Source organism: Phyllobates terribilis, unplaced genomic scaffold, assembly GCF_046119375.1.
Source record: "Phyllobates terribilis strain yellow unplaced genomic scaffold, ASM4611937v1 Scaffold_3__8_contigs__length_932513732, whole genome shotgun sequence".
Classification (NCBI taxonomy): Eukaryota; Metazoa; Chordata; class Amphibia; order Anura; family Dendrobatidae; genus Phyllobates; species Phyllobates terribilis.
In genome coordinates this window covers 773762566-773789908 of record NW_027362763.1, presented here as the reverse complement: position 1 = coordinate 773789908, position 27343 = coordinate 773762566, and the positions used below count along the sequence as shown (strand labels likewise).

The following is a 27343-nucleotide window of genomic DNA, read 5'->3' as shown; positions in this document are numbered from 1 at the left end:
GGGCACACTATGCGTCTGGAGGAAAGGAGGTTCCTGCACCAGCATAGAAGGGGATTCTTTACGGTCAGAGCCGTGAGACTCTGGAACTCTCTGGGAGAGGAAGTGGTGATGTCCAACTCACTTAAAGAGTTCAAGAGAGGCCTGGACGCCTTTCTTGAGAACAATAAAATTACATTTTATGCTTAGTTAATTAATCCAGGGATTTAATCTGACTGCCAGATTGGTGTCGGGAAGTGAATTTTTCCTCAATGATGTAAATTGGCCTATACCGCATGGTTTTTTTGTTGCCTTCCCCTGGATCAACGCTGCGGAATAGCTGCAGAGCACAAGAAATAGGCTGAACTGGATGGACGCTTGTCTTTTTTCGGCCTTATAAACTATGTAACTATGTAAACTATGTAACTATGTAACTATGTAACTATGTACGTTCCCACAATGAGCTTTTGGTGATTTTTTTGACGCTGCTGAATTTCTGCACCTATTTTTAAATTAGGTTACTAGCGTTTTTTTTCATTGTAGTTTTTTACATGCGATTTTATCGCGTGTTTGACGCTGCTTTTGTTGTCTCTTTTTGGTGTGTCATGCTTTAAATTCAACTTCTTTGTTTTTGATACTTCCAGGTATTTGGCTTTGACCAAACTTTACTGATACAGTCATGTGTGGATTACTGGCATTTTTGATGCATTTCCGCAGCGAAAATGCACTAAAAACAAATGTGCATTTTTTACCTGTGAGTTTTTGGCTAATACAAGTCTACGGGGAAAATCCGCACAGAAAACTCAGCGTACCCACAGGAGAAATTGGCATGTTAAGGCTCTGAAACCCGCACCGCAGGTCAGTTTACACTGAGTAAAAAAGAAGCTCAGTGACCATGAGGTTTCTATAAATCCCATCCACTTTGCTGAAACTGTAAGATTCTGCGTTTGACACAGTGCAAATACACAGCGTCAAAAATGCACCAAGAGCTCATTGTGTGAACGTAGCCCAAGACTCTGCATTTCTGATACAGCGAAAATACGCAGGGTCAAAAACTCACTAAAAATTAATTGTGGGCACACAGCCTAAGAAGACAAGAAACAACACTAAAAAGTTTTTACATGCTGTTTTTTTGAGATGCCTAGAATGCATGGATTTTTATACAAGATAAAATCCACAAAAAAAGTGTATTAATGGAAGACAAAAGTGTAAAATGGAAGAAAAATGGAAGAAAACGTGTATTAATGGAACACAAAATTGAGTTTTTCCAATAATACTATTGTACAGGGAATTGCACCTAAAATAATTATAAGTTTGCTAAGAGCTGAAATTGCACTTTGATTATTCGTCTGAATCATATAAATCATATGACAGTAAAGCACCAGTGACTAGGGGAGAGGATTTTAGATTTAGCTGTCATTAAAGGGCCAGTTCATACAGTAGTCCACTAGGTGGCGCATATCACCTATAAAGATGTAAAACCCAGCTAAAAACTTAGGAAGAGGAAGGAGGGGTGCATGAAGTGCAGGCTGCCTGAGTGTAACTCTGAGTGCTGCTCTCTTCGCACTGATTTCACCTTCAGCTCTCTGGTGATTGGCAGAGCTCCTGTGACATCAGAGGAGAAACAAAAAAAACTAAAAGACAAATGCAAGTTGCCAGTGGAGAAAGGAACAAGCTCACCGGTGAGGGATACATGGAGAGTGGCTTCTGCTGCACATGGCATAGAGGAGATATTGGAGGTCATCAGACAGCAGCCCCTGGATATGCTGAGATGACTTTACATCTTCATTGCACCATTCACATCCACAGCTGCATACTGTCTCTGCTCCCATTGTAGCCTGCAAGGAAAAGTACAAGAATTCGTTGAATTCCCAGAGAAGGAGGAAATCAATTACATTTATAAAGTATGTTCAAAAAGAGGAGGACTGTGCTCAGGATAAGCCTAGACTTCTGCCCAGCAGCCCCAGGAAGGACACAGTGTAACAGCAAGTGATGTGGACACTCTCATCCAGCTATAAACTCTGCTGCACACAGGTACTTCAGCACAGCTGTGCATGCCATGATCCTCCTCTGCTCTGTCATCCCCTGCTTCTCCCTGCCACTGGATACAATGTATCCCTGCATCTAATAATATTTACTTTTTCTCTGTTGTTTACAAAACATGAATAGTTTTTCCTTCCCATTGTATTTGTCTGATGCAGACAGAAATGATTAGAAAGTTCTTCCTGCTGAAGTTATTTCATATTTTCTTCCTCCTCCTTCTCTTTGATTTTGTTTCTTCTTTTGCCCAGTAGAGGATCCTCCTGTTATACTGGGAGTCTAACACCTGTAGAGTGTAATACTGTCTATCCTTGTGATCTATCCTGAGGTTTGCAGACACAACACCTTCAGCGGAAGGTAAACAGATTGTGAGCACAGGTGAAGATTGCTCCCAGGTCAGCCTAACAACTCTGATCTCATGGAGCATGGCGTAAATGGTTAACCCCTCCTAAAGGATGGAGAGCAGTGCTGTTTTCTGGATTATTATTGGAACCCAATGCTAGAGCAATGTGTTTTGTATTAACCTTCTCCCTGCTGACCCTAAATGATCACACCTTGACTGTGTCTCATTTAACTGGAGGATTTTGCGTTTTAATGTATTTGATTGGAATGTGTGGTCAGTTAGGTGTTACGCTTGGGTAATCAAGGGTTTAGGTTGCACTGTTCTTTTTAATGTCACAGTTGCTACCCTACAAGGTGTGTAATATATTAAAAGGTTAAACCTGGGCCAATTTGGTATGTATACATGATAGCAATAACCTGAAGACTGGTGTTTTCTCCAATTCCGCCAACCTCTTATCTATAGTGAGATCAATGAATCCTTTATAAGGCCACGTTCAGTATTTGGTCAGTATTCTATATCAGTATTTGTAAGCCAAAAACAGGAGTGGGTGAAAAATGTAGAAGTGACGTGTTTCCATTATACTTTTTTTCACATTATTCCGCTTCTGATTTTGGCTTACAAATACTGATGTAAAATACTGATCGTGTGCTCGTGGCCTTAAGTGTGTCTTCACACCCAAATCTTTTTTTTTTTTTTCAGAATTTTTTTTTTTTATATACTTTTCCTGTAGTATTCTTGGTGTAGTTACACATGTAAATTGTGTTCCAATGTACACTACCTACATCTCCTCTCATAGGTTACTTATATCTGTCTCTACCTCCTGGTCTCATTCAGGTCGACAATGGTAGCTGGGATTCGTTCTCTGCTCCTTCTGCTGCTTTATCAGGTGTTGTTGAGTGGTTGCACTGGCCTTATCCCAGAGGTTGGCAGAAGAAAGTACACAGAGTCTGGCCGCACATCTCCTGAAGAGTCACAGGGCATCCTCAACCAGTTTGAACTTCGGTTACTTAATATGTTCGGTTTGAAGAGACGTCCAACCCCTGGCAAAAATGTGGTAATCCCTCACTACATGCTGGAATTGTACCATCTGCACTCGGCCCAGCTGGCGGACAACCAAGACAAGCCCCCCATGGATTATCAGAAGGAGCGTGCAGCCAGTCGAGCAAATACAGTGAGGAGCTTCCATCATGAAGGTAAAAAAAAAAAAAAAAACTATTGTAATGTAACTGTTACCTTCACTGAATTGCATTTTTCTATGGCAAAGTATATTGGATTACCCAGAACTGGTGACCATATCCTGGTAAAGCCACGTTCACATGTTCAGTATTTGGTCAGTATTTTGTCAGTATTTTACATCAGTATTTGTAAGCCAAAACCAGGAGTGGGTGATAAATACAGAAGTGGTGACGTTTTTCTATTATACTTTCCTCTGATTGTTCCTCTCCTGGTTTTGGCTTACAAATACTGAGGTAAAATACTGAACATGTGAACGTGGCCTATAACAGGGCAATGTAGCTGCACCGTATAACTGTAAAATGTGAGGCGTGACATGATTCTGCACATAAACGTATTCATAGGAGCCCAAAAAAATAGAAAAAGCATGACCTATCATAAATTTGACGTCTGCCATAACTTTGCAACACCAACAGTTTACACCATTGATGCATCAGTATGAAACCTTCTTTTGTGAGGAATCTTGTCTTATTAAAGAGGATGCTCAGAATGAGAACTATGCATGCCTTTATTTAGACACAGCGCCACCTCTGGCCATGGATTCTCTCTGGTATTGCAACTCAGCCCCACTGAAATTAATAGAACTGAGCTGAAATACCAAGTACAACCTAAGATCAGTGGTGGTGCTGTTTCTGAAAGATGGCAACCATGTTTTTCTAATTCTGGACAACCCTTTTAAGGATATGTTGACAGATTAATCTGAACAGTGTTTCTGCAGTGTGTGCATAGATTTCGGCATGTCTGGGACAGCCTCAAAAATTTTTGTGGCTGTTTGATATGTGAATAGCGCCATGGCTTTAAAGGGAACCTGTCATGTGCAAAAACGCAATTTACCTGCAGATATGGGGTTAATCTTAAGGTAAATACTGTTTAAAAGCGCTGCTACTGGGAGGAAGTGAACTTGTCTAATGCCGGTTTTCAGTGATCAGGGTGGTGCATGGAGCGATTACAGTTATCGCTCATTATACTATGAGCTGCGGCTATGATCACTCCCTGGCACATTGATTGACAGCCTGCTTTGCACAGATGCACTGAAGAGCGAGCTGTCAATCAAAATCCGCAGTTTATTTTAATAGGTTTCCGCAAATCTCACACATTGCAGGAAAATAATCTGCTTGGAAATTGAAAATTCGTGCAGATTTTAATTGTTTAGCCTGTCAATGCCTGGAGTCAAATTTGGGGCAAATATGTTCATGCAGATTTTGCAATTTATATTTGCAGCCAAATCCACTAGTGGGTTCGTGGCAGAAAGAGCTGCCTCACAATCAAATGTACACTTAGGTTGTGTTCACACTGTTTTTTTTTTGCTGCTTTTTTGGAACAGAAACTGAGTAGAAAGACTGTGCACATACCCTGAGTCTCCATTCAAGACTTGCGGGGTTTTTTTTTTTTTGGAGAGTTTCTGCTCAAAAAAACTCAGAAAAACAACTCGATGTGAACACATCCTTAGTGTATGCTCACACATTGCTTTTTGCACCAAATACCTGTGTGGTGTCAGGAAAAAAGCAGCGTACAATATGTGCATTTTTACATATATTTTTCACAATAGGTTTTACTTGCATTTTTCACCTAGTCATTTAAATGGATGAAAAGCGCTACAAAAGCAATGATGTGCTTCGTGTTGGCAAAAAAGCAGCAGGGTTGAAAATACACTAGGGGAAAAAACAGCAGCGTTTGCATACGTTTTCAGAAATGTCATTGTTTATGCTGGTACTGTAAAAACGCTGTTCATAATAAGTTGTGTAAAATATTCAGAAAAACACTGCAAAAAAAACATGACCTATGAATATAATCTTACGGTGGTTTTGCAAGTGTGATTTACTTACTTATTTATTTTTTAAAAATGCATTTTTTTTTTATGCCAAAGCCAGTGACGAATTCAGCAAGAAGTGAAAATACAAGGTTTTTTTTTTTTCCCTCAAATAAAAAAACTTTTCCAAAAACCACAGTGGGTATTTTCTACCATTAATGACATTTCATTCGCATTTTCATTTCTCTGTTAACTTTACCCTTAAGTTTTGTTGCTATGTGTAGGAACGAACACTATGAGGAGAACTTGGTACTTGATAATCGTTAATGCGTAACATGTGGCTTTCATGCCCTCTTGACAGCTCGGCCATTTAGAGAATTTGCACTGAGGTCCTTCTATATTTATTCTAAGTGCCCTGACAGAACCATGGTGCTGCTTGTCACCATAGGCCTCTTATAAAGCTGATCCTTAATTGTTTCTAAACAAATTTTACATGTGTTGAGCCTGTGCACCTTTCAAGACTGATTAGTGTAACCTCCGATTCATTGCTGATTTATGTCTTGTGAAGTTCCTCCACTCCCTCTCCCCTTGTGAGTTCCTCCGACTGTGTCCAAATGAAAAATTCCCACAGATAGATTTCATTTTTGAATGCTCAATACGACCCAAATCCTCCAATTTACAGTTGATCTGAGGTTGTTTGTAAAATTTCTAATCCTTATCTAATCCTCGTGAGATATCTGGAGAACTTGTAATTGTGTTGTTTTTACAATGACTTTTTGTCTTCTGGTAAATCTTGGATTGTCTGGCTGTGGATATAAGACAAATCTCCCCAAACAGGCTGATAATAGACTTCCAGCAGATGGCTTCTTGGCTCTTGTGCATCCCTGAAAACAGATTATTGTATAGAGATGCAAGAGAATCCTTCATTTTATTAGGTGTAAATCCTCTTTTGTAATCTTGCAGCCCATGAGTGATCGCCTGGATGCAAATGTTCCTATGTTTTTCTCTGCAATGTTTCAGGACTTTGTTTATTTTTATCCTTTTTTTTTTATTATTATTTAAAAGGGGGGCATTTACTTCCTTGGTGTAAAAGGTAAATATGTGAAATCCCTTCTGAAGGCCCCATGTGAACAGAGGGTTATTGATGAACATATGCGGGGTCTGTAATCAGCAGGCGCAACAATATCAACGGATATACTGTGTAAATCTTGACAGCGCTCCAAAATTGTATATTTATTTTCCTGCTTAAAGGTCTTGTATAGAGTATGGCAATCATTGGCTTAAGTCATGATCCTCGGTGAGCTGCTGGCTGTAGATCAGATGTTTATACTACACATAGTGTATGCAATGTGCCGGATGGGAGCGTTCAGCTCTACACAATCTCTAGAACCTTAAACTAATTCTTAAATTATATAATAACAATCTAAATTGTTTTTATTTGTAGAGCCTCCTAGTTAAAGGGGTTATCCTTTTTTTTTTTTTTTTTTTTTTGGTTTGTTTCTGCTTTTCTATTTAATCTAAGCTTCCTGTGTGTAAAAATAACAGATGTACTTATTCCTACGCCACTCCAGCTCTGGTTTTCTGCTGCCCCTGTTCTTTGTCAGTATGGCTGCAGCGGTGATGTCATAGCGACATCACGTGACTGTTTCAGCCAATCACTGGGATATTGGTCTGGCACCATCTACTTTGGCATCACGGCTGAGCCCGGTGAATTGCTGCTGTGGACACATGATGCCGATGTGACATCACCAACTGCAGCCATACTAACAAAGACCTGGGGCGGCTGCAGTAGAGAGCCAGCGCTAGTGTTGCAAGGAGTAAGTACATCTGACTTTTAATTCATTTATTTCATATTGATATGGAAAAATAACAAACAAAGGAGCCCCTTTTAAATGTTGTATTTGCAGAGTAATTTCTATATGTGACACGAGTTAAAGTTGTGAATATGTGAACCACAGCATTATCGCATAAAAAACTGCAACCGCCAAACAATATGCCCCTCCGCCTACTACAAACCATATGTCCAGTATCACGTATGAGGGTAGTACCACAAATAGAATTCTTAGTTTTTTTGGGTTTTTTAGTAGAGAAAATAAATGCAGTGACCTGCTCATTGCAATGGCAAGGAATAGGATCTCTGTTCTATTATTTCAAAAAGTGATTTTCTTGGATCACAATATTAGGGGATTGATCTGAAAGCATTTTTCCTCATTCAGGAAGAATCAACATTTTTTTTTTTTTTTTAAATTAAAGCATTACCACGAGCCAGTACAGTTATGTGTCTTTTCTTATATACCAAAACGTTTATTCTATGGAACAAAAAAAACTCATACCATCCGTTGAGCTACGCTTGTTTGCATGTCCCTTCTGGGTGACTACCTTTACAGTACATGCACCACAGTGGTCAGTGGTTTAGTTTGTAATGTAATACTCTTCTTTCTTACTAATATGAATCATGAGAACATTGCACTTAAAATGTATCTCCAGTATAAAAAATAGTGGGACAGAAAAACAATTGTGAAGCTTTATGCTGTCTGTACACTGAGAAGAAGGTTTATAGACAATGTATCAACACTGGCGTAAAGGAAAAGTTGAGTAGTTGCTCATTGCAGCCAATCAAGTCTTAATTTTCAAAAGGTCCTTTGAAAAATGACAGAGAGTCAAACTCTGTTTCCATAGACATGCTTTCCATGTATTTTGCACCAGATTTGGCTCATTTTTCCCTTTGGTTATATAATATTATTATTTTTTTAAGAAAATACAAATAAATCGTTAAAGGACAATATTTAATTGCTCTCCTCTCCTTGCTTCTGGCCCGCCCTGTAGGCCAGGCTCCTCAGCCCCAAGCACCGCCTCATGCATGACCATGATGTCCTGATAATAATGTCCAACATTAGAACGTTCTGTGTCGGTGCTCAGAACCAAGATGGAGTCTAGCCTGTAGAAGAGGAGCCCGGAACGATGCATATTTAAAAGAAGTCTGATCTTGGTTCTAAATTTTCTAACTTAGGATTTTTTCTGATTGTATGGACTATGGTTTAAATATTTGGGCTTTGTATTGAGTCTTGCATGTGGTATATGTTACATAGTTTTTATCGTGATCTAGAATATGGTTTGAGGTCTGAAGTTTAAGGTGTGATTTGTGGGGATTTCAGTTTTGAGGCCTTAAATAGTTATGGACATTGGTTTGGACTTCATGGGATACCGGTAAGAAAACTGGAACGACAAATGATATTTGATGTTCCCCCTTCTTTACCGTCCTTCTATTAAGGTCTTATAGTGAAGACAAGAAGCTGGGAGTAGTCAGAAAATAATCCCATCCAATGGCAGGGCATGCCCCCCAAGAAAAAGCCACATATCAAAAACCTTTTCAGTCTAAGCTGACATGTCACTAGAAAAAACGATTAAATAATTTCTAAATTATGAGCTTGGCTTTACGCCCAAATAATCCAAAAATATTTGCTTCTTTTCTTGTCTTGGCATCAATATTGCTGAAAAATTGTTGTTCCCTTGAAGCTTACCACAGCTGAAACTTAGATTTGTTTGTGATGAGCAAAAAAAGTAATGTGTTACTTTAGTTCATGGACTGACTGGTTAACTGTAACATGTGACAATGCCCAAAGACTAGCTAGACCCTAACCCTATTTTCCAATCTTGTACAGTCGTTTTAACAGCTACTTTGCACTCTTCCCTTCTTTAAAGTTAACGGTTTTGTTTAAATAAACTGCAGCCAGGTAATGCACTTTTGAATCTTTGGAAATTGGCAAGGGTTACGTATTGCCAATAGTGGTCTACATATGGTGGGGTTTTCACAAAGGCTCATCACTGTAACGTGTTTTGTTTAGTGTGCTTTTTGTCATTACTAGCATTTCAATTACAGTTCTAACCCAGGTAACTTGGTTGCATACTCCTAGTACAAATATTAATAATAAAAACTTAGGGGCAGATACATCAAAGTGTGTACAGCAGAGTTGGGCAAATATTTTGCAACTTTTAGCATCTTCGCAATATTCCACAAAGTGGACGAAACAGGGGAGCAGTCAGGATGTGGCGTGGCAACTCCCACCCATTAAATTCATGGAAAGTGATGCCGTTTCTTATTCCAGAAATGTTAGTCTAGGGGTCTCAAACTCAGCCGGGTAAATGGGACGCACATAGAAAAAAATTGAATATGAAGGGCTACATTCTTTGCGAGAGAAGATTACGTTTTCAATGATACTATTATTTTTCTGTATGACTTTTTGATCATTATTTTTGGCAAGATTTTTATTCCTTTTAATGGTGTTTATCATATGGGTTATGGTACAGGTTTTCTTTTTTAGTTAAACTTTTACATAAACACCATTTTTAGTGGCCAGATATTATTCCATTATTTTTCAGGGTTTTTTTTTGTTTGGTGGTCAAAAATAAGGAAAAACAATTAGCCCCATATAGTAATTCTGGCCCCCATCCTGTAATGTAATAATGTCTCCAATTCTGTTATAATGTCCCCTGTCCTGTAATAAAGTTCCCAGTCTTGTAGTAATGTCTGAAGAAACACATTCAGTTGAAAAGTAGTGCTGACGTTGGCAGCCCCCAGTTCTCTGGACGCGAATGTCTCAGGGTTCGCATGCGGCCCTAGGGCCACGTATTTGACTCTAGTCTGTCTGGAGTACAATTTGGGGTTAAGGTGCATGCCACTGAGAAGATGTGCCGAATTCACTAAATGTTGTGCACCTCCTTAATGAACTAGGTTCTTCTTATTCCTGAATGACTCATTAAGACTGAGGTACGAAGCACCATTCTTAATGACTGTCTTCTTTATCTTCAAGAGAATGTGAAAGAGTTTCCTGGCACTTTGATTCTTTTCAATTGAACAAGCTGAAGAAGTATGACAGCAGATGGCATCAACACTCAGACAACGTGTGATCGTATCGTATGGACAAGTTGAAGCTATGCAATTTTATATATTTTTTTTTTCATGTACTACAGAATAATGGCTGGGTACAATGATGACACAGAATGGGTTTAAATGTCTAATCTACTATTTTGGTAAACTTTTTTTAGCCAGTGTGCCTGTCTTTTCACCTAAAGCCAGAGAAAAAGCTTCATCTTGCTGCCTCCAACCCTCATAACAACAAATGAAACATGCTAGCCTGATTCTCATGCTTTGTAACATGCCTTCCATTCTTTTTGAGGGGGCAGTTCCTATTTATCAGCATTCTGCCAGCACTATAGAGACTGGAATTTCCTTTTCTTGATTTTCTAGCATGCACTGCCCCTGCTATTGCCCTTTGGTTTATCTTCCCACCTTTCTGTTATACCTGCAAGCCCTATATTTGTAATCTTTTTTTGTTGTCCTTGCTGCTAGAAACTGATTATACTTTACAACAGGCAGTGACAGCAAGTTAAACATAAGGGAAGTAACTAGTGGACAGCTCTTTGGAGTGAAATTTAAGATGGAATGTAATTTTATGAGAAATCTAGCATAGAAGTGCTATGCAAATCAGGCTGGCAGTGCACAGAAGGTGTGTCAATGCACTGCTTCTTTCCAGTGATGCCTCCAGTGCACTTCCGGCCTGATTTGTATAGGGCTTCTACACTATTTCTTATGATTGGCACATTGGATCTCTTAAAAAGAGGTAGCATTTCTTTATTGGATTACAAGCATTTATCCAGCCATACCACTAATTCTATATGTAAAGTGTGCCGACAGGTTCCCTTTACACCTCCAGTTTTCTCCTCTAGTACACTTTACTGAACTACTGGTGTTTCAGGTACTTTCTGAACTGCACATGAGCATCCTATGCTGCCTGTGGTCTCGATCACATGGAATCCGTATTGTACCCCTGTAGGCTTCCGTTTCCATATAAAGGCATATGGCATGCTCCATCATTTGCTCCTTTATAAAAATGGTCTTCTTTAGTTAGGAGAGAATATCTGTGTAATATGGTGCTGTACAGAAGCATCTGAGAGATTTGCGCAGTATGATGCCATAGGGATTGTGTGCCGTCATACTGTCTCCGTGTGCTTGGCTCCCTTCTGCATTTCCAGTGTATGTATGATTATATTAAAATCCTCCTCTTTTGGATTTAGCTGAACATCTCCAAAAAGGTTTGTTTTCAAGTATAAGGGTCATAGCAAAATATATCTTTCAATACAACCTTTGCCTTTAATTCCCAAACCATAATGTAAAAAAGGGTTTGTATGATGCTGTGATAAATAGATCTGTAATTCACCTGACCTTCTTCAGGACGTTAAAAATCTGAGAGTAGCTGATATCCAGAAGGGGAATCCTCTATTTGAGTTGAGGCTGCTCCTTACTCGCCTCCATACAGACTATTGGTTGCTTGATTGGCATCAATCAGTCTGTAAAGGTACAAAAACTAAGTATATTTCTTTTTATTATAATATTAACTGCAGAATTGCACTTTAAAAAGTACTCCATTGGAATAAAAGGGGATGGTCTCCAGCTTCCGGGATAGACTGTCTGTGGTCTGGTGTGGTGCACGGAGTATGCACTGGTCTGGCTTCCAGGTTAAATAGCTCTCAATGGTCCAAAAGGGGATGTTCTCCAGCATAAATGGAAAGTACGGTAGTTAAAACTTGGCTTTTGATTATATAGGATAAAAAAAATTGGCAGAATGTGCACCTATTAGAAGCCCATAATGCGTACGCATTTTGGGTAGAAAAACCCTTACTCATCAGCTATGATTAAGGGTTTTTTTTTTTTCTACCCAAATTGTCTCTTCAGAAAGGAAGAGGACTAGAGCTCTAGCGCCACCTATAGGAAGTAGCAATCCTAAAAGTCAATATTGACCCTTTAACGATTCAGCTCACCACTAAACAGTAGTTGTGAGCTGAAACGACACTTTTTTTTTTTTTTTTAACTATAAAGAGTAGCATTCGCTAGAAATGAATAAATCACGTGTCACAGTATTGTTCAATAAATATTACTTTACAATCAAATAAAATTGTTAAAGGGGTTTTCTCATGTTGCAAAGTGGTGGAAATGCTATCACTTTATAATTGTTGGGGTCCATCCTCCTATCTAGAGAATAAAGGGGCTGCAGTGTTGGATTAGCTCGGCGTCCTCCTGACTGTTTTTCCTTGTACAGCCATTCCCTGATCACTCATTGCAGTGCTGCTGTAAAGTGAAAACTGTTAAGGGGATGCAGCAGTAAACTAGCAGTGTTCCTATCGTTCTCAGAGTTCTGGGCGTCCTAGTGATATACTGTCCCTATATAGTATGGCAATATCCCTTTTAAAGGGAATCTCTTAGTGGGTTTTTGCTATGTAATTTGTGGGCAGCATAAGGTAGAGGCAGAGACTCTGATTTCAGTGATGTCACTTATTAGGCTGTGTGCGTTTGTTTCAATACATTGAGTGTTTTATCAACAAGAAATTAGTACTGCCTGGACTGGTGCCCACATGAGACCTAGTCCAACCAAGCCCCCAGCACTGATTAGCAGCTCCCTGTCAACATACAATGTACATAGAAAGCTGTGGTGTGGGCAGGTTAGCTTTCTGAGCTCTGCTACATCTCATAACTCTTGATTGAATCATAACTGCTATACCGAGTAAACTAAGTGATACATCGCTGGAATACAGGTCTCTTTTCCTACATTATACTGCTCTGCTAGCAAACACCTGGTGACAGATTCCTTTTAAACCTATTCAGCACATTGCCAGGAGAGTTCATGTATTATAAAAGAATGAGTATTAGGAATTCCTCTTGGCTTAAGTCTACATTAGAATATTGTTTGGAACTGAGAGCATTACTCATACTTTTATGTATTTCGACCCATGAAAGTGGTCATCCAGTGAGTCTGGAGAACACATAAATGAATGGATGAGCAGAAGAAGTAATACTGCTGCAGGTTTTTCTTATGTAAACCACAGGATGTCTTTTAAAGTCTGTTACCACATGTACCACTAATTCCTCAGCTTCCTAAGGGTGTTTGGATTGCTGTTTCTCTTCACGTTGAGGAAATCTGCTATGTACAGCTCCCTTCCCTGGTTGTTGGCTGGCGGCTTTGTAACACTGCGTATATTTTCACTTTGGCAATAAAAAGTTTTCTGTTTTTGTACTTTTTTTTTTTTTTTTTTTTTACCCTGTAAACTTAGTTGTTTTTCTAGACTGTAAACCAAAGATTAGCATTTCTTAATTATACAGTTCTATCAAATCCTTGATGATGTTCTTTTTATTAATATTTATTCTTGTAAGCAATTTTAAGATTGATTTGTTTATGCTGCTTATTTTATTAGGTTTTGGTAAGTACCGATCCTAAAATGAAATGGTATATTTCAGATACAATAAAGAAGTTTGGACTGCAGCTTATAATCTTGTCCTTGTCTCACTTGCGTTGTCCCAAGGTAGTAATTGTTCCAGTAAATGGGTTAGTCCTAATTCGGGGTGAGATTATTGATAAACGTAGGGCTCTCATGGGGTTTGTGCATTTCTAGGTATGAATTCTTTCCAGCTAGCTCTGCTTTGGAGGTTTAGGTTTACAGAGCCCGGACTTTAAAAGTTTGTGTTTAATCGTCTTTTTACCTAGAGCCAAGATATACATTTATAGGCTAATAATCTTTGCTTTGATAAAGCATTCTGGGAGACTTTTGAATGCATATATAAACTAACATGTATTTTATGAGAACATTTTTTTTTTTTCAGATGGTTAAAATGAATTATGAACTCAATGTTTTATTTGTGTTGTAAGTAAAGTATAGCTGTTTAGTATGCATGTTATATTTTTTGTGTGTATTTCATGGCTGGCCATATCATAGAAGCCAAGTAGCCGGTGTACCTAAAAAATTTGCTTCTGGCGCCTGCATTCTTGAGTTGCTATCAACAGAAAACCTCTATTGCGTGACCACTGCAGAGGTCAAGTTGACTACTAAAGTGGCTTAATTGACACCTAAAATATAAAATTATTACCTCCAATCACAATTTTTGTGCGTATTCTCACTACATGTGTCTACTACTTTAAAAATATTTTTAAATTGAATGAAGTGTCAAATCCAATCTTGTATTTATTGTTGACCTGTCACCAGGTCAAAAGTGTCCATTTTTGCACCTAATTTATTCCTGCTGCTTCTCTGGGTATTCTGCTTTTTTTCCTGTTTAAAATCAGCTACACTGTTCCAGAGATATGGGTCTTTTTGTCTAGTGCTAATTTTTATGATCTTTACCAAAGAGGCGTGGCTCACAGGGTTCTCTGGGGGCGGGTCTTTAGGCTGCTCTGTAGTATTACCCTTGAGCCACGCCTCTTTGTTAGAGACGATGAAAATTAGCACAAAATAAAAAGGCTTATATCTCTGGGACTGTATGGTGGATTTTAAAAAAAGACAACTCTGGAGAGCAACGTGAATAAAATAAGAGCCAAAACTGGCTACTTTCCCTGGTGACAAGTTCTCTTTAAGACACACATGCAAGCCCTAACTGACAGTCAATATTTTTAGAAAATCTGAAAGTTTTACAATTTAGCCAAGTATACTCCTGACTCTGGTGGAGGAAGGTTAAAAAAATTATATTTATTAGAATATTATAACATAAACATGCTTAAGTATCCCCCCCCCCCCCCCCACAAAGTCAGAGGCATAGCGGGTACAGGAGTTGCACTCAAACTCAGCACCTGTAGCCTAAGGGGGTCCTAAATGGTCCCTTTGGCCCATATGAAAAGACCTTTTTAAAAACACTTGATATTTGGGGTCTTTTCTGGATATTTTGCAATGGCATCCACAAGCATCAAATTACACTACTTGCCCAGAATTACATGCACATCAGTATTTTTTTAAGGTGCTATAATAAATTATATATATATATATATATATATATAATATAAAATGAGTGGCACCATTATGAATACATGCTGTGCTACAAATTATTGGGATGTCTGCTGTACAAATGGTCTAAATGACAAAAATAGTATTGTTCTGTGGCTAATAGAGCCTGAAAAAAGAATACGGCAAACTCCTAGTTATGAGTCCTATGTATTTATGCGAGGAGTACTAACTCTACCGCCCTCACCAATGCAGTACAACGTTCTTGCATCTGCATATGTACATGGAAGGTCATTCAATAAGGAGAGGGGCTTCAGAACATGCGAAGAACACTTTCTCCTCTCCCATGAGTATAGTGGACTTGTAGACTAGTCATTATGTCAATTGCCGGAAAAAAAAAGTTTTGTTCCAACTGCTTTTTTTTGGTGGAACATATAGTCAAAAATGTAATCGTGTTTTGGGTTTGAACAGAAAGGAGCAAGGTGCTATTACATGTTAGATAAATGGTGTATGAGTCAAGAGCTAGAATATCTACAGATTATCTTTCAGCCATAGATTATTATCTCAAGTTTAGGAGGAGGATATCTTGTGTTTAACCAGAAGTCTTCCTTATCAGGGATTGTATTTAAGACGTGTCATTGTTATTAACACACTCTGCTCAAGAAGATTTTAGGTTTTGCCCCAATATTGAATCAAGAAACTTTAGATATTGATAATGTATACCTATTTTAATTTTTTTTGTATATATAGTGATCACATGTTGATAAATGAAACTATGACTTCAGAATCAGTGGAGATCCAATCGGCACAGTTCCACTTTCAGACAAAGACTGTGCAACAAATTGCAGCAAAACTCCACTAGCATGACTATGTTGCAGTTCTGTGAACAATGAGTTGGTTATGGCGCCACTTTAGAAGGCAAAACTGTGAAGGGGGTAAAGTTCTAAACCAGTGCTGAAGTTTCTTATCAGTAGTGCTAGGGGTCCTTGCAGTTGAACTTCCGCTGATCACGAAGTGATGGTCTATACTAGTGATATGCAATCATTTTGAGATGCAAATAAGTTTTTGAAACTTAAACTCATTATGTGGGTTTAACTTTCCTTTTTCCCACATTTAAGTATCTTCTTTCATTGCTCGCCTTTTTATAGATCCTAAGTTACATGCTATAATATACTCCAGAGTTGCCCATAAAAATCTGTAGAAATCTCTATATAGCTTAGGCTAGGGCTATACAGCAACTTTGTCTGAAACGCCCGTTGTGCAACCAAGGTTTGCTTAGTGCCACTTCTACATTGCAGTGACATACAGTGAATGGGGTCACATTGGGATCAAGATGAACAAGTAATTTTTCCCAACAAGCATGTCGCAAAACAGACAATATCAGCACTGTCCCCATTGGGGCTCACCATCTAGATTCCCTATCAGTTTATCTTTGGAGTGTGGGAGGAAACTGGAGAACCCAGATGAAACACGGGGAGAACATACAAACTCCTTGCAGATGTTGTCATTGGTGGGATTTGAACGAAAGACCACCGGGCGTGTAAAGGTTGCAGTGTATCCTCAAGGTCACAATGCAATATAATAGTGTTAATGAGTGAATCTTGGATGCGCAACAGATGTTGCGGCCAAAGTCTCTGTGTAGTCCTAGCTTAGGTACCAGAGCTTGCTTTGGTGCATTGTATTCTAGGTAGTGCCATCATGACCTTACACACTCCATATCGAACGAAGAAAAAAAATCAGAACATCTTTTAGATCATGTGTCTGATAACAATCTGGTAGACCGTTTTCAATGACAACCAGAAAGCTTGTGAATGCGACTCTGGACTATATCACAGGCTGAAACTTGATTTCACTGCAAATATATAATCTGTGATGAGATACCGATTCCATTTATTGTGCAAAGTCCTTGTCCTTTCGTAGAGTAATTTTTCTCTTTGTTTTTCTTTTTATCCATTTTAGATTCTCTAGAAGATCTTCCAGAAGCTAATGAAAAAACTGTTCAGCGTTTCTTCTTTAATTTGACTTCAGTTCCTAATGAAGAGCTAATTACATCTGCTGAACTTCGAATTTTTCGAGAAGAAGTTCAAGAGTCCTTTGAAAATGAAGGCAGTAAAGCCCTTCGTATTAATATTTATGACATTATCAAACCAGCCGCTGCTGCCTCTAGGGGACCAGTTACAAGACTATTGGACACTAGACTGATACATCATAATGTGAGCAGGTGGGAAAGTTTTGATGTCACACCAGCTATTATAAGGTGGATTGCACACAGACAGCCTAACCATGGGTTTGTTGTTGAAGTGACTCAGTTAGACTATGAGAAAAATGTCACGAAGAGACATGTGAGGATAAGCAGATCTTTATTGCCAGATAAAAAGCGTTGGTCCCAGATAAGGCCACTTTTAGTAACTTATGGCCACGATGGCAAAGGACACCCCTTACATAAGCGAGAAAAACGGCAAGCAAGGCACAGGCAAAGGAAACGGCTCAAATCAAGTTGTAGAAGACATCCATTATATGTGGACTTCAGTGATGTTGGCTGGAATGATTGGATTGTTGCGCCACCTGGGTACCATGCCTTCTACTGCCACGGAGAATGCCCATTTCCCTTGGCAGATCATTTTAACTCTACAAATCATGCTATCGTACAAACATTGGTGAACTCTGTTAATTCGAACATCCCAAAAGCTTGTTGTGTCCCCACAGAACTAAGCGCCATCTCTATGCTCTACCTTGATGAAAATGAAAAAGTAGTTTTGAAAAATTATCAAGACATGGTTGTGGAAGGGTGTGGGTGCCGTTAAGTAATGAGTATAACTTGCAAAATAACACAAACACATAAAAAGTTGACACTTTAAAAATTTCCCAATAGAGACTTTATTTATGTCAAGAGATGCTAAAAACTGTTATTTTGAAAATATATTTATGTGTACAAGAAAGTTGCGAAGCAAATAGTTTAATCAGAGAATTATTCTTTTTTTTTTTTTTTAAGTTGTACATTTTATACGGGTTTTCTACCCAGCACATGAAGTATAATGGTCAGATTCTTATTTTGTATTTATTTTTTCATTATAACCACTTTTTAGAAAAACAAAAAATAGCTGTTTTTTTTTGTATTTATATGTAATCAAAAGAAATATAGGGTTTGTACATACGTTTAAAAAAAAGAAAAATGATTTGTTGTATTTAAGTTGAAATGTATACATGGGAGGTAAAGGATAAGCAAAGTTATTTTACTTATATGCTACTGTTAAAGTCATTAGCTTAAACCCACAAGAAAGAGGTTAATCTGAAGAATTACCAGGACGGATAATAGTATTGTGCAATTCTCAGGCATTCTGCAGTGTTGATTTTGAAAACTCAAATCTTAAGAAAAAAATATCCTAAAAACTGCTTTTTTTCAACTCATTTTCATTCAGTAGGATGGTCTTGAACAATAAAAGTATTAAGTAAAATGCAAATAAGGTTGTGGTCCATCCAATTGTTTAACCCATGTACTATAGATTGCGACCTATTGGTACAGGATATTCTCTGTTAGGATGAATATTTTTCCAAATTAAGACTTTATATTATTTATTTAATGTTATTCCCTTACTTTTTTCCTAAGTAAAAGAATTTTCCTTTCCCATATTCTACTGGTTCTTTTTGTTAAGAGCTGCTATGTACAATCTTTATGTGGGTTCTATGCGAAATTGCATTTATAGTGCAATATTCAATTTTAAAGAAGCACTCCCATGAAATATTTTATTCTCTAAACCTGTCTAAAAAATAATAATGTTTTTATGTTGTGTAAGTGTGTTAACCTCTTAACGCCAACTGACGAATATATCTGTCATGGAGCGTGTCGGTGGCTTTGGAGCGGGCTGAGAAGCAGAGTCCACTCTACAGTCATGGCCAAAAGTTTTGAGAATGACACCAAAATGATATTTTCACATGATCTGCTGGCCTCTGGTTTTTATTAGTGTTTGTCTGATGTTTATATCACATACAGAAATATAATTGCAATCATATTATGAGTACCAATAGGTTATATTGACAGTTAGAATGAGTTAATGCAGCAAGTCAATATTTGCAGTGTTGCCCCTTCTTCTTCACGACCTCTGTAATTCTCCCTGGCATGCTCTCAATCAACTTTTGGACCAAATCCTGACTGATAGCAGTCCATTCTTGCATAATCAATGCTTGCATTTTGCCAGAATTTGTTGGTTTTTGTTTGTCCACCCGTCTCTTGATGATTGACCACAAGTTCTCAATGGGATTAAGATCTGGGGAGTTTCCAGGCCATGGACCCAAAATCTCTATGTTTTGTTCCATGAGCCATTTAGTTATCACCTTTGCTTTATGGCAAGGTGCTCCATCATGCTGGAAAAGGCATTGTTGGGCGCTAAACTGCTCTTGGACGGTTGGGAGAAGTTGCTCTTGAAGGACATTCTGGTACTATTCTTTATTCATGGCTGTGTTTTTAGGCAAGACTGTGAGTGAGCTGATTCCCTTGGCTGAGAAGCAACCTCACACATGAATGGTTTCAGGATGCTTTACAGTTGGCATGAGACAAGACTGGTGGTAGCGCTCACCACTTCTTCTCCGAATAAGCTGTTTTCCAGATGTCCCAAACAATCGAAAAGGGGATTCATCAGAGAAAATGACTTTGCCCCAGTCCTCAGCAGTCCACTCCCTGTACCTTTTGCAGAATATCAGTCGGTCCCTGATGTTTTTTCTGGAGAGAAGTGGCTTCTTTGCTGCCCTCCTTGAAACCAGCCTTTGCTCAAAGAGTCTCCACCTCACAGTGCATGCAGAAACACTCACACCAGCCTGCTGCCATTCCTGAGCAAGCTCGGCACTGATGGTAGTCCGATCCCGCAGCTGAAACAGTTTTAAGATACGGTCCTGGCGCTTGCTGGTCTTTCTTGGGCGCCCTGGAGCCTTTTTGACAACGATGGAAGCTCTCTCCTTGAAGTTCTTGATGATGCGATAGATTGTTGACTGAGGTGCAATCTTTGTAGCTGCGATACTCTTCCCTGTTAGGCCATTTTTGTGCAGTGCAATGATGGCTGCACGTGTTTCTTTAGAGATAACCATGGTTAACTGAAGAGAAACAATGATACCAAGAACCAGCCTCCTTTTAAAGTGTCCAGTGATGTCATTCTTACTTAATCATGACTGATTGATCGCCAGCCCTGTCCTCATCAACACCCACACCTGTGTTAATGGATCAATCACTAAAACGATGTTAGCTGCTCCTTTTAAGGCAGGACGGCAATGATGTTGAAATGTGTTTTGGGGGTTAAAGTTCATTTTCTGGGCAAATATTGGCTTTGCAAGTACAGTAATTGCTGTTAAGCTGATCACTCTTTGACATTCAGGAGTATATGCAAATTGCCATTACAAAAAATGAAGCAGTAAACTTTGGAAAAATTACTATTTGTCTCATTCTCAATACTTTTGGCCATGATTGTACATAAGGCAGATGCTGTCTGTATTGTATAGCTGGCATCTGCTCCAGCAGCAGCAATCAGAGCATTCGACAATTGCTGCTGTTAAGCTTTTACATGTTGCTGTCAATAGCTGACAGTGGCTTTTAAGTGCTGCGATCTGACTAAGATGGTAGTTCGGGCGGCAATCTCCTTACCTGCAATGTGGTCGCAGTGAGCTGATGAATTGCTATGACAGCTGGGGGCTGAAAAAACGTACCTTACCTGTTGTGATCTCCTCTGTGCCCCCCCAAGCTTTGGCATCATAGCCGGGGATTTTTACTATAAACAGGAATACTGTAGTTTTACTGTGTATAGTAGAAGCGATTTAAAGGGGTATTCCCATCTCCAAGATCCTATCCCAATATGTAGTAGGTGTAATAATATTAGCAAATACCTCCAATTAGAAATGTAGTATGCGACTGTATATAAATTAAAAAATAAACCCTTTCTGCAGAAACTGTAAAAAGAAACAAAAAACTCAGAATTGTGGGTTTTCGGTTGCCACAACTCCACAGAAAATAATATAAGTGATGAGGCATCGTATATATTCCAAAATAGTATTAATAGAAATATCAGGTCACCATGCAAAAAAAAAACAAGCTTTCACACAGCTCCATCAACCCAAAAATCAAAAATGTTAGTGGATTTGGAAAATAGAGATTCAAGCAATTATTTATTTATTTTATGAATTCTTGATTTTTTTTCCTTCATCACCTAAATAAAAAAAAATATTTGCAAGTTTGGTATCGTCGTAATCCTACTGACCTGCACAATCCTATTTCCAGGTCATGTTTACTGTTGACTGAAGGCAACATATGAAGAATTAATGAAACAAACAAAACCCAAAGAACAATTGTGGAATTGTAGTATTTTTTTTTTCTCACTTGGATTTTTTTTTTTCCAGTAAGTCGTTTGATAAAATTGATGGGGTCATTCAAAAGCACAATTAGTACCAGAAAAAAAAGTTATGACTTTTGGAAGAGGAAGAAGGAAAATATATTTACTGATTGCCATCTTCTCTGGTTTCCAATGCTGCTCTGGTCCTGTTCTTCCTCACTTGACTAAAATTCCAACTTGCCACATCACATGGGGGTGTGAGCCGAAAGTTGCTTTTACAGAAAGAGGCTCCATAGACTTATATTGTAGAAGCAACTTTCGGCTCATACATAAACTCCCGTGTGATATGGTGAGTTAGAGTTTTGGTCACATGAGTGTGAAGAGGACTTAAGCGGTGCTGTTATCCTGGGAAGATGGCGATCAGGAAGTCTATTAACACACTTACAAAACATTACATATACTTTCAGACAAGTTTTAGAGAATAATAAAAATTGTGGAAGTGTCTCTCTGTAAAAAAAAAAAAAAAAAAAAAATCATATTTAGTGATACTGCTTTGAAGACTAACTCCTTTTGAAAAACTTCTGACTCTCAAGAAAAACAAAAGTGCAACATACTTGACATGGGTTGTTTTCAGTACACTTGTTTCAATAAAGTGCGTTTAATGGATAGTGTACTTTGAATGGATTCCATGGTAAACCACTTAAATTACTTAGTAATTGTATTATGAGATTTCATTCTCAGTCATTTTTTTTTAAAACCTCAATGATTTTAAAAAAATATCATCAATTTCCATTATTCCAAGATATCCCAAATTCAAAATTCATCATTCTCAAATTCAATAATTTTATTGTTCCGAGATATCTATTAGATGATCTCTGACTGCAGTTCAAAAAAAAAAAAATATCTGTATTCCTTGAGAAGTAGACCATGTAGAATTAGGACTTTATCTTCAAATAATGTCCAGATGGTTTCTGATTTATTCTTCCTAAACCCAACTGATAAGTATTTGTGAACAGAACACTCTACTTCCCTCATTTTCTATATCATGTGGATGTGTATATATATATAATTGTGAATTCTACAATTTCCATATACCTATTCTGTTTCACTGTCTGTTCTATGCACCATAGTATTTTTGGAAGTATATTTTGCGAACTGAACACAAAGTACTGATGAAATAAACTGTACAGAAAATATCACTGTCCAAATATAGTAATAATAAATATCACTGTCCAAAAATAGTAAAAACATTTTAAGTATTGGGAGAGGATGGTCATACTGTTAATCAGGCATTTTCTTGACTGTTGTGTGTTATAGTTTCACTAATAGTTTATTAAAGATAATGGGTCGAGTTCATTATATAAAGAAAATCATTAAGAATCAGTTCAAACTTGAAAACCTGTTAACTTATCCACTTTCTTCCATTCCAAGGCCAGATAAGTAATATAGTTTAGTAAACTTCATTTTACTACATAAAGGTTCTTTTGAATCTAGATTTCTCACTACGCTCCAGACACCAGTCTTGTTTTTGGTATTTTGTACATTGTTTTTGCCAGTTTAAATCCTGGAATTGTCTCACGAAAAAGTTCTTGAAGTGTCAATCAAATTTGATAAATAAATGATGGAGTTCTGACTTCAGTTCTTAAGTAAACTAAGTCTTTAGTTTTTTCCTTTCACTATGGATCACTTATGTACCTGTCATTTCAGGTGACTTCAGAATAAGCAGTCCTGTTTATCTGCATTGGGAATAACATTCTTTCTGGCCCTTATATGAATTGTATCCTGAATTTTTCACTCTTTTAGCACTATGCAGGCTCTCATCACTATTGAATGGAGATTTACTGCTATGATGTCTCCCACACACAGACACAAGTAGAATTTATGTTCTCCTGTTTTCATGTAACACATGCTGAAAATTAAGATCATCATACACCATTACTAAGCAGTATAACTGTGAAGGCAGATCTGAAATGAGTTATAAGGCTGCATGCCCACTATGCGTTTTTCAAGCATTTTTGCTGCGGAATTTCTGCAGCGAAAACGCTTAAAAAACGCTTGGTAATACGTGCCCCATGGTCCCCAATGATAATCTGCATGTGCTGTGCACATGTTGCGGAAACTTCCGCTACGGATTATCATTGCGGAAAAATATGCAGTGTGTCCAATAATTTTGCGGACACGCAGTGTAATTGCCGCCATTGACTTGCATTGAATCGCATAATATCCGTATAATAAACTCTCCTCCAGACCCAGGTACCATAGAACCTGTTAAAAAAAATAATTTAAAATAAAGATTATACTCCCCTTCTGATGGCCCCCAGTATCCTCAGCGATGCGTCCGGTCAGTTGTATGGGTCGCAGTGGTGTGAAAGGTCCTGCCATTACGTCATTTAGTCATGTGACAGGTCACGCGACCGCTGACGTCGGTGGTCGCATGACCTGTCACATGACTAAATGACGTCATGGTAGGTCCTTTCACACCACAGCGGCCCATAAAACAAACGTAGCGGAGAAAACACCGGGGGCCATCAGAAGGTGAGTATAATCTTTATTTTTTACCATTCTTATTCATTTTTTTTTTTTTTTTTTTTTTTTTTTTTTTTTTACTATTACTTGGTCACACTATATAAATCCATGCCGGTTGCATGAATTTATATAGTGTGACTAAGTTGTTAAGCACTTTTCCAAGTGATGCTAAAATCGCTTGGAAAAGCGCTTGATAACCCGTTTGCGGAAATGCATACAAAAACGCTTGACAAACGCTTCTACCTGGCAGGAAAAACGCATGAAAAATCCGCATGCGTTTTTCCTGCCAGGGAGATGCAGAAAAAATCCGGAGCATTTCTGCTTCGTGGGCACTTAGCCTAACACTTGTTAGAAAGCAGCAGGGTTAGTGTGTTTATGACACACTTTCACTTTGCTTCTCTTTACTCCTCCCCTCAATCCTCTCCATAGACCCTTTTTACAGGATGCTGGTCTAGTCGTTTGACCAAGACTGATTTTAGTTGTTTTTTTTATGGCAAAGCTAGATGGCTGTATAAATCAAAGTGAGATCGGAACGCAGTGTACGGACTGGCCGGTGGCTCTAACAACCCGAGCATGACCGCTGCATGTAGTTCTATTCACCTGTCATGCTCTGGTCGGGAGAGCAGCTGGCCAGTCTGTGCACTGGTTTCTGATCTTGCTTCGATTTTATACAGCCGTCTGACTCTGTTCTAGATTGAATCAAGCATTTATGAGTCATAGAAGAAAAGTATCTCATAAATGGAGAAAGAAGCTACTTTTTCTCATAAGATGTATGACAAAATTTTATTAGATTTGTTTGAAGTGCTAGTGATCATTAAAAGGAAACCTGTAACGCTATTAATATGCAGATACAGAAATAATCTGCAGGTAAATGGCATTACAATGCTGTCCGGCCTACTTACTGAAAGCACAGCTACCGGGAGAAAATGAAGTTACAGTAATTCCTTCCGGGAGCAATCTGCTTTCAGTCATAGAAACATACACAGGCTACAGTCATCTCTCACAGCATTGTGAGCGGCTGTCAAAGTGCTGGGGTGTGCTAAAAGCCACTGCTCACGGTGTTCTGATTGGTGACTGAAGATGGTCCGGCAAAGCCAGTGACTCCCAGGAGGAGTAAAGCTCATTTTCTCCCAGTATCCACACTTTCTGTAATGTTCCTTTTTTAAATTCACATATCACATTTTTCTTATTGTAGATAATTAATATGTAATTATATTCTGGAGAACATTGAAGATATTTTTATTCTTTGGAAGATATGAAACAGCTGAATGAGCATGCTCAATTATTTCCCACTGATTTTAATGAGGCATTAACACTCATACTCCGCCTATCCTCTACTAAGCAGCTGAGGCTCGGCACCCTATTTTCCAGTATCAGTAGGAATGCTAGTAGTTGGACCTCCACTATTTTTACTTTTACATCATATTAAACCATTTTAATTTACACATAAAGATTCCTTAGGTTAAAAATGTACAGTGTCTTCCAGAGCTTTCCCTTGCAAAATGATTGCTTTCATTTCACAAGTAGTAGCATCTGTATTTTTGAGGATATCATCGAATAAATGATTTATAGGATTAATAATTTAAAGAGATACTGTCTATGATCTTAAAACCATGACACAAAAGGTTACTTTCAAGGCTGACAATCACTATTTCTAATTTTGCAAATAGCCTTTTCAGAGAAGAGGAAAATTATCTCTATTGCTATCTATTAGAAGTAGCCATCCTATATTCCACATTGTCCCTTTAAAAGGCCTTTCCATATAAGATGTGTGATTAGTTTTTTGCCCAAATGTATTTGCAATACACTATTCAAACTTGACAACCCAAAAAAGTGGAAAACAAACTGAACTCAGAGGTTTGCAGCATTAAAGATCATAAATATCTGCATACAGCTGCCAATCGAGAAAAGTTATGGAAAACTTTTGAACTTCTTAAGGAACTTTGTAAACTCGATTCTTCTGCTAATAAACATACATGTATTTCTCAAAGAAAACATCTTATATCACTTGATTAAGATAAAATGATTTTCAAATACTAGCTTAGGCCCCATTCAAAGTCCATGAAAAAAGTGGTACCGAAGTCATCAATGTTTTGGATTAGTGTGTCGGCTGTCAACCGCCCCTGTGTCCGTTTTACCATCAGTGTGTCATCAGTGTTTTTCATGGATTGATGATTAAAGGGAATCTGTCATCTGAGAGCAGCATGATGTAGGCAAAGAGATCCTGAATCCAATGATGTATCACTTAGTTTTCTGAGTGCAGCAGTTGTGATGCAATCAAAGTTCTTAGATTATAGCATGTGGCAGAGCTCAGAAAGCTAATCCCACCCACACCAAGTTCTCTCTCTACATTGTCTAATGACAGTGGATTTCTAATTAAATGAGGGTGCATGGTTGGTCTAGCAGGAGTGTGAGACCTAGTCTGGACAATGATAATCTCCAAGTGATAAAACCTTCATTGTAAGTAAACAACAGCACACAGCCTGATAAGTGACACATTGCTGAATTCAGTGTTTTAATCTCTACCTCATACTAAATTACAAAACGTCTATCCTTTGCAATGTTAAATAAGGACAGCACACAGATTGCACAGGTATGTAGCACTTTTCATCCGTGATGCTGGAGAAAAACAGACATGTCTTCATGAGCTTTGCACAGACACACGGTCCATGTATAAATGCGGACATTTAAATAGCACTATTAATTATAATGGGTACGTGTTCTATCCGTAGAAAAAAAAATGAGAGAAGAAACATGAAACACAGACATCTAAATAAGGTCTTAGGGAATTCTAAGGTAATGTTTTTTGTTAAGCAACATCATGTAGTAGTAGCCAGAGTGTGAGCAGCTCCTGTCTGGAGGAATAAGAATGTACAAATGTGTCCTCCCTTGTCTGTGCTTTATGTGGGTTATGCTGTAGAAGTTATCACAAAACAGATTCAATACAATATCACAACTTGCTAGCAAAACTCTTTGTGAGGTTGCAATTCACATCACAAATACAAATGGACACATATAGCATAGACCTCGTGTGACAGAGTATTGCAAAATCATTGGATTTATTGTTAGCCAAGAGGAAAAGTAAGAACAGACACGTGCTTGAATTACATAGACAGTACATTAATTTCAATAGAAATTGTATAACTAAACTGTCATAGAAACTTGTCAGAAGTTTTGATTTGGTCTAGTTGCTGAAGTCTGGTGCTGGCCTACCACACCAAAGATGGGCTCAATAGAAAGTCTGTGATCCCGTCTTCAGTCTTGAAGAAGGCTAATACTGAGCCTGATGATTCTGACACTTTGTTTTAGTGATTGATGGGATCTCCACAGTCAGAATACCAACATTTAAAATTTCTGATCTGTCTCTAAGACGTGTCAAAGGTTTTCTGAAAGTAATCCTAC

At 38.2% G+C, this 27343-nt stretch overlaps 1 protein-coding gene across 1 annotated transcript; it reads left to right on the top strand.

The window, feature by feature from the left end:
• Positions 1 to 1476: 1476 nt before the first annotated feature.
• On the top strand, positions 1477 to 23066 carry BMP2 (bone morphogenetic protein 2). The gene is made up of 3 exons (XM_073672253.1): positions 1477 to 2010; positions 3194 to 3552; positions 17064 to 23066. Exons 2-3 carry the CDS (start codon positions 3201 to 3203, stop codon positions 17906 to 17908), a joined length of 1197 nt encoding a protein of 398 aa, XP_073528354.1. The 5' UTR covers positions 1477 to 2010; positions 3194 to 3200; the 3' UTR covers positions 17909 to 23066.
• Positions 23067 to 27343: the final 4277 nt, after the last annotated feature.

What these genes read in the sequence shown, in the direction of transcription:
- BMP2 (XM_073672253.1), top strand. Translation starts at nt 3,201, where the DNA reads ATGGTAGCTGGGATTCGTTCTCTGCTCCTTCTGCTGCTTTATCAGGTG. An exon ending in GAGGAGCTTCCATCATGAAG is followed by an intron (nt 3,553 to 17,063) that starts GTAAAAAAAAAA and finishes TATCCATTTTAG; the next exon opens with ATTCTCTAGAAGATCTTCCA.